We start from the raw sequence: 12,300 nt of genomic DNA on the forward strand, positions 1-12,300 counted from the left end.
CCTCCGAGGTCACCGACCCGTCCGGCCCGAGCAGGCCGCCCCCGAAAGCCCCGCGCGCACACGGACGCGCACCCACGCAGCGGGAGGTGTGTGCGCGCCGCACCGGCTCCAGTCGTCCTTCGCGCGGGCAGGGAGGGGAGGTGAGCCCGCCTCCGCGTCCGCACTGCAGCCCCGCGTCGGCTGCTGGCGTACTCAGCACGAATGGCGACTCCCAGTCCCAGCAGCTCCGGCACAGCCTCCAGCCACAGCGGCGCAGGGCCGGGTCAGCAGCACCAGGGCCAGACCACCACCGTGAGCAGCATGCAAGGTAAGCGCTGCCCTGCCCTGCCCTGCCCTGCCCTGCCCTCTCTGACAGCGCCGAGCTGCTTCGCCTGTCAGGCTGTGTGGCTCAGACACTTACTTACACCCCTAACGCTGTTTAACGCAGTTAGGACGAGGTTTTTGCACCACACTCGGAGGTTTTTGCACCACACTCGGAGGTTTTTTGCACCACACTCGGAGGTTTTTTGCACCACACTCGGGGGTTTTCCGAGCGAGTTTAATTAAAGCGAGGACACTGTTGCCTAGCTACTCCCGTTAGTGACCTGTGGCTAGCAAGGCAGCTAACGGTGGTGCTAGCTAGCGAACCTTAATAATTCTTAAATAATAACGTGAGAAATGAATAATAACGATGTCGCACAACAGAATCTTGACTATGGGATGGTTATATGTGAATGTAGCCCGCTGCCTAGTATGTCTTTAGGGTAGATTTATTACCATCTAGTTAGCTAAGCTAGCTAGCATGTTGTTGTTTTATTTCACCTTTCTGCCTGCGGTCAGTGCTAATGTGGTTAGTGCCAGCCGTGTCTGAGGTCAGGCCGAAGATAAAGTAGACTTCAGTAGCATTATTATCCAAACGAAACGAGCTGACTTTACCGTCATGTTCAAACGTAAGGTAGGCTAGACAGCGAGCTAGTTCAGCCTCAACACGGCTAACGTGAGAGCTAGCCAAGCCGCACCAGTGTGTTGGCGTATGGGCTGTGGTGGCTGGAGACATGGCAGTGTACCAGAGGTCAAGGGGAGAGGACCGAGCCAGCCTTTCACTGGACGCTACAAGGAAACGAGGTGGCAAAAAGGTGGAACCGGACCCCAGCTGACCGTCTGGGACCCTAATGAACTTTTAGCTGTCAGGATCACCCTTTTGATCACTAGGTTTAATGCGGTGCGTGCAGTTTGGGTCACTCACCCAGTTGTTATTTCTGGTTTAGTAGTGTAATGACCACTCTGAATCATACTGATAGAAGAAAGACTTCATTCCGCTAAATAAAATGTTTGTGCTCTGCTCAAATCCGTTTTAACCTCCAGAGATCGACACATACTGGAGATTTCGGAGTGGTTCCGGTGTTTTTAGTACTTAAGCCTGTAGCAGTTCTGTGCTGAGTTTGATGTAGCTGTGATCTCCCTGCCCCATGTAACTGGCTTTGACCCCATCACGCCAACCCCAACTCCCACAGAGCCCACAGATTTGTGTTTTGTTCCAGGACAGGTGAAGTATGGGTCAGCAGGCTGATACAAGCTCGTCGTCTGTGTCCTGCACTTTTCAGCATAATGCTCTTGCTCAGTTACAGGTTTCTGAATGTGGCATGTTCTTTGACGTTCTTCCCCCCCGGCACTGACAGGGGAGGTATTTCTTTCCTTCTGATTTCATTTAAACAGTTTCTGTGGACCAACAAAGAATGGACATCAAAGATGTGTAATTAATGCCAGTAATGTCACTGCATTTGTTCAGACTTCATTGAAAACAAAAACCTTTGTGGTTTAAGACACAAGGGCTATTGGACCACATTGTGTACTCTTAAGACGGTAGAAAGAGGAAGCTTCGACACCCATGTCTGAGAAGTGTTTGACATTTTTGTAAAGTTTTATATTGGCTAATGCAACACAGAACATCCTCTGTCATATTTCTGTGGAAAGGAACAGCTAATATGCTCTAGATGTTAGTGTCATCATGGTGTAACACATTTTAATAATAGCATAGTTATTAATTACTATAGTGACAGTCTTTAGAATTGGGAAATGTAACTTTTTGCTCCGTCCCAAAAGTTCAAACAGGAACCATCAGTTATTCTGTGACGCTAACTACAGCGGTCACGAAGGCGGCTCTCCCAAAAGCCTCATGGTGCGTCACGACGGTGCTGTACTGCTGCTGGAGCTGGTTCCTGGTCATGACTGTAACACGGGGGCCATTTATACGCTCCCCTTCTCCAGTGGTGTTTGATATTTGAAGTGTTCTTGTGAGGGAGTGAGTTTACCACACCCTGATGTTTGCATTTGATCTATTGAACAACTGAAGCCTATTCTCTCCCATAACGGTTTTTCTCCCCTCACCTTTGACCCCTCATGCCCCCGTGACCCTGTGTGCTTCTGGACCACGGTGAGACCCTAAGCGATTAGCCCCTCCCCCTGCCCCACAGCCTGCATTCTTTGCCCAGCACCAAAGATGTCCTCCCACTCTACTTCCCATCTTGCCGTCGTCATCTTTACGTTGTGCCCCTTCCCTGCTAGTCCAGTGCAGTGGTCTGCAGTCTAGTGGACCTTTATTGTGTATTGTTTTCTCTGCATGTAGATTCCTTTCTGTTTTAGCAGATGTATTTATTTCCTGTGGGATGCATTTGTCTGATGGCAGATGCATTTCTGTGTGTGTGTGCGTGTGTTTATGCTGGCTTGTTCATCTCAGGGTGGCTGTCTACCTGTTCACACAGATGCGGTATGTGTGAGTCGAGCTCTCTTCATGCTGTCCTCAACTGGAGGATGAATTATCCTTGTGTAAACACCTAATTGTATTTAGGAAGTGGTAGCAGGTCTAGAAGGTGCCATATCGAAAAACAAAATACAATAGAGTTTTGCAGTTGTGCTGTCGTGGCATGCTTGACGACCTGCTGCTTTTAGGTGTGTTTATGGTTATGGGGACGTGCTTCACTCCAAATCTGCCAGAACTTCCCCATGAGTGTGGTAATCCATCGTTGCATTTCACACTAATTTATATTCATAGAGAGCACTGTAAATGTAGTTTGTCCTTTACTGGTTAGTTTTAGGTACAGTTCAACTTTCATAAATAGATTCCTAAAGGGAAAAATTGTATCAGCTGTGTTCTTTTTAGTCTGATCAGCAGACAGTCTGTCCAGTCCGTCTGTCTGAGCTCTTCGTAGCTGGGCTTCTTGAGCGTGTTGTATCAGATGTTTCACATTTCTGCATGTTTCTAAAAACACAGAGCCTGATGCTTCACTGGTTATACGACTTGTGTGTTCACATTTGCATAGCTTTGTGGAACTGGAACTGTTTAAACCATGCTGCAATATAACTGTGGCTTGTCTAAAACCTGGACTTTTAAGAGTACAGAGAGCACATTGCTGGTGCTCAGAGAGTACTTCTGTTGTCACACATCAGCTGGGAGCTGGTGCGTCTGTATCCAACACCAAAATATTTCAAACTCTAGTGCTACATGTCTGCTATAACAGCCGCACGTGTTGGCTTGCCTTCGTATGATTTTTCTTGCATTGCTCTTCAAAGTTGAAGTTTCTTTGTAACCACTCATGTGACCGCTTACTCCCTCGAGTGTTTCAAAGACTTCATATCCCATAAACCCGTGTGTGCTGCTGTTCTTCTCGTCACCAGGGTTTCACGTTAACCTGTCTGGAGCTGTTCAAAGTAAGCCACCCCATCAGTCCGCCTTGCCTCTCTGGACCACCGTCGGATCGTGGCCGCACTGGCACCGAGGCACTTGCATGAAGGCGGTCGTCTGCCGGACCAGGCCGGGCTGGCTGCTGCAGGCTTGTGCCGGTCAAGGGGCTGCGTTGGCGCTGCTTTCGGGTGGTGGTGGAAGAGGTGGAGGTTGATGACATCCTTTACAGCCCCTTTTGGAGGGGACCCAGCCCTAGTGTTGTAAACATAACCGTTGGTCAAGATAAAACCACAGCTAGTGAGTTTCCAGAAGATGCACTTAGAGTTGATTTGTCTTTATTTCCCTGGATTGGGTAGAAATAAAAGCTTCAACCCTTGTCTGATGCCAGAGGAAAGAAATTTGTATTGTTTTAGTACCATTTTAGCTGATTTCCAATAATGGTTGTCCAGGATGCCTAATCCAGTTGGTGTTCAAAAAGAAATTTTTCATATGAATCTTTAAGGTTACATGTACGTGCGTGCGTGGGTAGCTGTGTTATTGTGGAGTCATGAAGATGTGTTTTTGCGGCATTCTTTGGGTGTGGTGTTCAGCTTGTTGCTAACCTTGAGGCTGAGCAATGCTGTGGGGTCGCTCTCCTGCCTTTTCCGTTCAGAGTTGTGTTTCGGCTTGTTGGGGAGCGCTGTAGTGATTGGGAAGCTCGTGCTGAGACACGGGAACGCTCCGCTTTTTTTTTTTTTTTGCCGGAATCGCAGTCTCCACATTCTTGTGGTGTCTTGGCGGGGAAAGGGAAAACAAAAGCTTGTCCTTCTCTTTGAAGCTCTGGTCCTGGGAACGTCTCCTCCACAGGCTGCTTTGCCGTGCCTCCTCATACAGTATCAACCACACAGACGAACCGGTCCTAGCAGGCTGTTTGACATGGCCATGGCTCAGGTTTCTGTGCAGTCTTTTCCCACACATAGAGTTCTCCTTTGGGGCACTTTTGGGAGTCCATGTTCTTGTTTGTCAGCTCCCCACACACTTGAGCAGCCCTGCGTTGCCTGACCCACGAGGGTCATAAACTAAGGTGAAGGGGAACCAGATCCAAGGGTTTGGGTTTCTGAGCAAGGCAGATTAAGGGCTAGCTGTGGCCAACCCAGATTAAGGGCTAGCTGGGCCAACCCAAACAGTAGAACCCATCGCACAGATGGTTAGGAAGCTTTATGTTGGAGGGACAGCCGCTGGCAGGTGGCATGTCTACCCTTTTGTGTTTGCGTTTCTGATGGGGCGCTGCGTAGTGTAGATCATAACTGCAGTAAGAGAAGCCCGCCTCTCTGCCACACCTCAAAGCCCACCAGGGTGATTTCTGCAGTCAGGAAACTGGCCCTGAAGTCACGCGCCGTTCAGTGCTCCTCATGGGAAATCTGAAATGATTGTTTATCTATGCAGTTCTGTGTGCCTTTATATGTTTATTCTAATCAGAAACCTGCTCATACGCTAATTATTTCCCCTGTGCAAAGTGATGCTTTCTAACATCCTGTACTCAATTAATCAATAATAATGGAATAATGGGCTCTGTGGTTTATGGGCCCTGAAGCCCAGTAAGGTGTCTGGGTTTTCTCCGTCTGGAGATCACTGAGATTCAGCTGCAGGAAGTCTGGAATCTGTGGAATGCACAAAGTCTCGCTGCATTGACTCAGAGTCCAGACAGGAGAAGGAAATCTGTACCCAGAATTAGAAAGTGAGGGTTGCTGGTCCAGCACAGTGGCACAGGAGCTTGGGAGCTAAAAGCTGCCGTAGAGACACCACGGACAGACTCCCAGCCTGACGGCCCCCTCCGCAGTTGGCGTAGAGACTCCACAGACTTCTGCCGAATTCCTGGCACTGATCCAGAAGCTCTGGAAGACCACGGCAGAGAAGCCCAGAGCCAGAAGCATGGAAGAGCGCCAGCGAGGATTGGGAGAGAGTAGATGGCTCGGGGAGAAGATCCTCCATCTCACCATGGCCTCTGTCAGCTAACGAGGCTAACGAGGGCTCTGTGGAGTATCCACATGAATCCAGCTGTAATAACTTGAGCATTCTTGTGTGGGCTTTTAGGTGGGTGTGTGGGGGTCTCGCCCACAGTGCTGTGTTTTGCATTTGTACAATTGCGTGTTTCGAGAACTCCAGCTCTGTGGGTCCCGTTAGCGTGAGGCTTATGTGAGACTTCTCCACGAACGGGTTCAGAGAGCGTTCGGCCCGTCTTGCCTCTGCTCCTCTTCCACCTGGATCCATGTGGATTCATGGTGCCATGTCTGGCTGCCTGTCTGTTTAGCGTGACTCACAGGTGAGTTTCTGTCTTCTGGGTGTAATGGAACTGGCTATGAAATGGGGGTGGGGCAGGGTGTGCCACGGTTACGGGTGTGAGCATGTCCGACTGCAGTCCTTCTCTCCAGCATCCAGATTTACTAAAGCTGCTGCTCGTTGAGGGCTGTTGGCGTGAGTCATGTGAGCGCTGGGCTTCCCACGTGGTTGGCAGGAACACGTGGAAATAAACCTGATCGGATTAATCAAGAGCGCACAAGCGCAGATGTTTGGGAGGAGAACATCAGGTAGATCTGACATCAGAAGTACACAAATTCGGTTCCGTGGATTGGACAAGCCCAGGTGTGACGTCGAGGGCCATGGCAGCTTTAGGAGATTTGGGATGTGGTTCTCTGTCCTCACTGGTCAGGTGTGCATGGCTTCCCCCTGCACCTGTGGACGCCATCACACGTGCGTCATCTTTCATCTCTTAGATAAAGAACACTGACTGTGTGTGTGTGTCTCTATTAAACGTGCAACTGCCTTCTCCCTGTCAGGTAAACGCAAAGCACTGAAGTTAAATTTTGCCAATCCACCAATCAAACCGACCACACGGTTCAGTCTGAACACGGCGGTGCCACCCTTCCAGAACCCACACATGTGAGTACAGGTGTTCACGAGCAGCTAGAGTCCAGATTTAAAATAGATCCTTACACACATTCCAGAATAGTTTTCTGCAACCTGCATGAGTGAGTACAACTGTTCAGACTCCCACACACAGAGAGTAGGGCGTCCTGTGAGCAGATTCGTACTGCAGTGACTGACTGTGTGTGATGAGAGGAATTCAGTATCTCTGTGTGTGTCTGTGTGTGTGTGTGTGCGCATGCAGAGAGCGTCTGCGCACACACAGTATTGAGTCGTCGGGGAAATTGAAGATTTCTCCAGAGCAGCACTGTGACTTCACGGCAGAGGACCTAAAGGACCTAGGGGAGATCGGGCGAGGGGCGTATGGCTCCGTCAGTAAGATGGCCCACAAGCCCAGCGGACAGATCATGGCTGTCAAGGTAACCATACACGTCTCGAGGTGTGTTACTGACCCTGCAAACATCCCTCCTGTTTTACACAACTTTGGACTGCTCTGAGTTTCTGCTCTGTAGATTTCAAACAGTCTCAGCTTGTATCCTGCTCTGCTAGACTCTGTGGGGATGCCAAGTTAGTGTGTGTGTCTGTGTGTGTGTGACAGAGGATCAGGTCCACGGTTGATGAGAAGGAACAGAAGCAGTTGCTGATGGACCTGGATGTGGTCATGAGAAGTAGTGACTGTCCGTACATCGTCCAGTTCTACGGGGCGCTCTTCAGAGAGGTGTGTCCATTTTCTCAATGTAGAGCTGAAACCTCCCACTCTCGCTGTAGTCCCGCGCCGTCCCGCACTGTGCTGTAGTCCCGCGCCGCCCCGCTCTCGCTGTAGTCCCGCGCCGCCCCGCTCTCGCTGTAGTCCCGCGCCGTCCCGCACTGTGCTGTAGTCCCGCGCCGCCCCGCTCTCGCTGTAGTCCCGCGCCGCCCCGCTCTCGCTGTAGTCCCGCGCCGCCCCGCTCTCGCTGTAGTCCCGCGCCGCCCCGCTCTCGCTGTAGTCCCGCTCCGCCCCGCACTGTGCTGTAGTCCCGCGCCGTCCCGCTCTCGCTGTAGTCCCGCGCCGCCCCGCACCGTGCTGTAGTCCCACGCCGCCCCACACCGTGCTGTAGTCCCGCGCCGTCCCGCACTGTGCTGTGCTGGAGATGTGGCGCAATACAACACAAATGAACTAATAAGTAAAGGCTACAACAGAGGGAAGTGTTTGTCTTTGTGGCTAAGGTCACGCTGAGGTCACACGGAGGTCATGTTCTCCGTCTCTGTCTTCCAGGGAGACTGCTGGATATGTATGGAACTCATGTCTACCTCGTTGGACAAATTCTACAAATACGTGTATTCCACGCTGGAGGATGTGATCCCGGAGGAAATCCTAGGCAAAATCACACTAGCTGTGAGTGTGTCCTCCCTACAGCTGTGAGTGCTGCATCCCAGACCGCCCCAGCACCGGAGTGCACTAACACACACCTGCTCTCTCTCAATTACAGACTGTGAAAGCACTTAACCACTTAAAAGAAAACTTGAAAATAATTCACAGAGGTAAGAGGGGTCAGCTCTCTATACTCGTAATTGAGCCTAATGTCTCGTATGTTAGGATGATGATGAAGTAATCTCTCTCTCTCTCTCTCTCTCTCTCTCTCTCTCTCTCTCTCTGTCTCTGCAGACATTAAACCCTCCAACATCCTCTTGGATAGGAATGGTAACATTAAACTGTGTGATTTTGGTATCAGTGGTCAGCTTGTTGACTCCATCGCAAAGACCAGAGATGCAGGCTGCAGACCTTACATGGCTGTAAGTCTGTCCCCTCGACCGTCACTCCACCTGCCCGCCCAGACTTTCACTCCTTCATACAATCATGCATGTAAAGCTAATGGGTGTGATGGTGATGTCACACTAGTCATTTCCAGACTGCTGGGGTCCTCTGTTTACTAACTCTTCACAGGGGTGTGTGTGTGTGTCTGTGTGTGTTGGAAGGTCCTCCTGTCACACCACTTTCCAATCTAAATTTGGTATTGATGTCATGGCAACGTGAAGCGAAGACTGAGCACACCAGTTTACATGCTGGCTACCTTCATCCTTCCCACCCTCTCTCTCTGCCTCTCTCTTTCTCTCTCCAGTATGTCTTGTGTAATCGTTAGTAAGGGTGTCCTTTTTATACTTCATTGATCTCATGTTGTTGTCAGACTAACTGATGAGGGATGGATGGGTTGTTGCGTGCGTGGGTGGTTCAGTAAGGTAATGAAATAAAGACCAACCCATCACTCCTTGACTGATAAGAAGTCATCTGAAACGTTTAGTGTGTGTGTGTGTGTGTGTGTGTGTGTGTGTGTGTGTGTGTGTGTGTGTCAGTCACATCATCCTACATGTGTCCCTGTGCTTCCAAAACCATGTTGCGTGTGTGTGTGTGTGGCTGAGGATGGGGTCACACCAGAAGCATTCCCACATGTTGGTGTAAGATGCGGGTGTGTGTGTCCCTTGCTGTGACCCTTCCATCTGGTGCATACCGGTGAGCCCCCACCTGGCTGGATCAGTAACAGGACTTGAGAAATAGGGCATCACCAGTACACTGTAGACATGGTCACACAAACCCTAACCTAACAGTCTCTCTCTCGCTCTCTCCCTCCCCCTCCCTCCCTCCCTCCCTCCCTCAGCCTGAGAGGATAGACCCCAGTGCCTCCAGGCAGGGCTATGATGTGCGTTCAGACGTCTGGAGTTTGGGAATCACACTGGTATGTGGAAGAACAGCTGTCTGCAGGAGTATTTCAGGAAGCGTGTCCAGCAGACGAGCCTCGCTCAGCCGCTCTGCCCTTCACTGCCCAGATTTGTCACACACAAGTCCCTCCATGTTGTTGCCATGGTGATGAAATGCAAACTGGCTAAAATTGCTAAAAGTCCTGTTCAAATTCAAAGCAAACATCTAATGTGATGCCTAGAGCTAGGTCCCAGCCAATATTAGACAACGGTTTTGCTGCCATCTTGAGTATTGAATTAGTTTTTCCTCCTAATTAGCATAGTAAGCTAGTCACTGTCCAGGTTAGTGGACCTCCCTGTGCATGTGCGCTTCAGCTGTGGCTGTTTGGTCAGCTGGTCGGTCAAGCAGTTATTCTGTGTGGCTGCACATGTAGTTTGTCTTAGTGTGACTACATATCGTGTACTGGATAGTGTTGGATAAGTGTGTGTGTGTGTGTGTGTGTCTCAGTATGAACTAGCCACAGGGCGGTTTCCCTACCCAAAATGGAACAGTGTGTTTGACCAGCTCACACAGGTGGTGAAAGGAGATCCTCCCCAGCTCAGCAACTCTGAGGAGAGGCAGTTCTCCCCCAAATTCATCAACTTCGTCAACCTGTGGTATGGTTCTCTCTCTCGCTCTCTCTCACACACACACACTCTGTTTCGGATTAAATCAGTAGGATTAGTAGGACTGGAACACACATTTCATTTTCTTGGACAGTGACCGGGACAGTTGCACAGCCTCATCCAATCAAGTGGCTACAAATGAACGTATTCTTCTGTCAGCTGTATGTGGTAAAGCTTGAGCATCTTTTAAACTAAACTCTTTATTTTAGTAGGAGCAGGGCTCAGAGTCCATAATTTGGGGATTTGTGCACATTATGTTGGAGCTGCTGGAGGCTGTAGTTGAGCCTCATGGTTGGGGTGTGGCTTCAGCCTCAGGCCTGTGGAGGTGCAGCGTTTGAGCTGACAGAGTGAAACAGGACATGGTTTGAAGAAGCTTATACTGCATTGTGTTAACGCTGCTCCCTCTGCTGATTGTCATGTGTAACTGACCTTTTAATGTGCCATGAACCTTGATGTTTGCACCAGTGATGTCTGATGCTTTCTGACATGGGGGAAGCACAGTTATATAATTATTATAATGATTAAATTATATAATAATTTAATGTCTTAACAATTAACCTAAAAAATGATTGAAATGAGAACAACTAGTGGTTGACTGCTGCGGGTTTTTCAGTCCAGGCTGTCAGCTGATTATGCATAATGTACATAATGCTGATATGTTGATGGGGGTTTTTGGATCTTAAAAAAATACAACAATTTAATAATAAATGAGGCACAAATTTGCTCAATGTAAGTGAACATTTTTAACAGTTTTTGTCTGAGTGTAAATGAACACTGATATTGTCTGTATAAACTCTGTCTGCGGTGCACTTAAAACTGTCAACTAATTAAATATCCACTTGATAAAAAAAAACAAAAAAACACGAACCTTTGGCTGATGCCAACAAAACTCCAGCCAATGCTGGTGATCTCAGGCTGGCGTTTCACAGGCCTGATTACTCGACCTGATGGAGACGCAGGACCGTGTGGGAGTCCTGCGCTTCCTGAAAACGGCACTGGCCACTAAATGCAGCTTTGCATTAAATAAATGCTTAAACATCACTGGGCTTCACACGGCAATGTTTAAATGGGGGGGGACACAACCTGCTGTTCCTGTCAAACATGGCCATGAAATGACTCATACCTCACGCAGCCTGCACTGAAGGACGCGGTAGCTCACGTAGCCTGCGCTGAGGAGTCTTGGGCTTTTTTTGTCTAAAGTCTAACACCTTTTTTTGGTCTTTTTTATTTAAGCCTTACAAAGGATGAGTCTAAAAGGCCAAAGTATCGAGAACTTCTGGTAAGTACACTTAACTATTGTTTAATGAATTAAATGTTGATTAATTATTGAGTAATAAATGAAATTGGCACGATTAATGTGTTTGTGTTATTTAATTGTAATTGCAAATCCCTCTCTCTCCCTTTCCCTCTCCCTGTGGGGTAGAAACATCCGTTTATTATGATGTATGAGGAGCGTTCTGTAGACGTCGCCAGTTACGTGTGCAGGATCCTGGACCAGATGCCAGCCTCCCCCAGCTCCCCCATGTACATGGACTAAACACACACTCACACTCACACACACACTCACACACGCACTCACACACTCACACTCACACACACACACACACACACTCTCACACTCACACACACTCACACTCACACACACACACACACACACACACACATCCATCTGGAGGGGGAAAACAGAAACGCAAGCTATTGTGTAAAGATTTGCTTCATCAAAAATAATAATAATAATAATAATGCAGTGTTATAAAGAACGCAGAAACACCAGGTGCAATAAGATTAGTGTTCTCAATCAAGTGTAAGATATCAGGCTCCCTCTCTCTCTCTCTCTCTCTCTCTCTCTCTGTCTGTCTCTCTCTCTCTCTCTACCCCTCTCTCTACCTCTCTCTCTATACCCCTCTCTCTCTACCTCTCTCTCTCTCTCTATACCCCTCTCTCTCTACCTCTCTCTCTCCCTCTCTCTCTCTCTATACCCCTCTCTCTCTACCTCTCTCTCTCTCCCTCTCTCTCTCTCTCTCTATACCCCTCTCTCTCTCTCCCTCTCTCTCTCTCTATACCCCTCTCTCTCTCTCTATACCCCTCTCTCTCCCTCTCTCGTCATCACAGCCACCCACCAATGCTTAAGTATAACAGTATGTGAATGATGCCCCTGTGCTCACAATTCATCTCAAGGACGTCTCCTCCCTGCCGTGGATGCAGTATAGTGAATAAAACAGAAGATTTAAAATAAACATGGAAATGTATTCTTAAATCATTTGTGCAGTATATGATTTGGAAAAACAATCACACTTAAATGGACGTACTGGATCGCTGCTCATTGTGCCCTGTGACCGCCTCTTCGTGTCCGTTGTTGTTGGGGGTTGTGTGCTGTATGGGAGAGCTCGCCGTGG

The 12,300-nt window shown here is 48.9% G+C and overlaps 1 protein-coding gene across 2 annotated transcripts; it reads left to right on the top strand.

Annotated features, from left to right (window-relative positions):
* The first annotated feature begins 113 nt into the window (after positions 1-113).
* map2k4a (mitogen-activated protein kinase kinase 4a) lies at positions 114-11,629 on the top strand. Of its 2 annotated transcripts, none has more exons than XM_035525259.1 (11): positions 114-307; positions 6,478-6,580; positions 6,810-6,984; positions 7,164-7,283; positions 7,821-7,940; positions 8,035-8,086; positions 8,211-8,338; positions 9,199-9,276; positions 9,747-9,895; positions 11,138-11,183; positions 11,328-11,629. In XM_035525259.1, exons 1-11 carry the CDS (start codon positions 202-204, stop codon positions 11,439-11,441), a joined length of 1,191 nt encoding a protein of 396 aa, XP_035381152.1. In that variant the 5' UTR covers positions 114-201; the 3' UTR covers positions 11,442-11,629. The 2 variants fall into 2 exon arrangements, with proteins under 2 accessions (XP_035381152.1, XP_035381153.1); XM_035525260.1 differs by having other exon boundaries at positions 6,490-6,580.
* The last annotated feature ends 671 nt before the right edge of the window (positions 11,630-12,300 follow it).

The sequence above is a fragment of the Electrophorus electricus genome, chromosome 4 (assembly GCF_013358815.1).
Source record: "Electrophorus electricus isolate fEleEle1 chromosome 4, fEleEle1.pri, whole genome shotgun sequence".
In the NCBI taxonomy this organism is placed as follows: Eukaryota; Metazoa; Chordata; class Actinopteri; order Gymnotiformes; family Gymnotidae; genus Electrophorus; species Electrophorus electricus.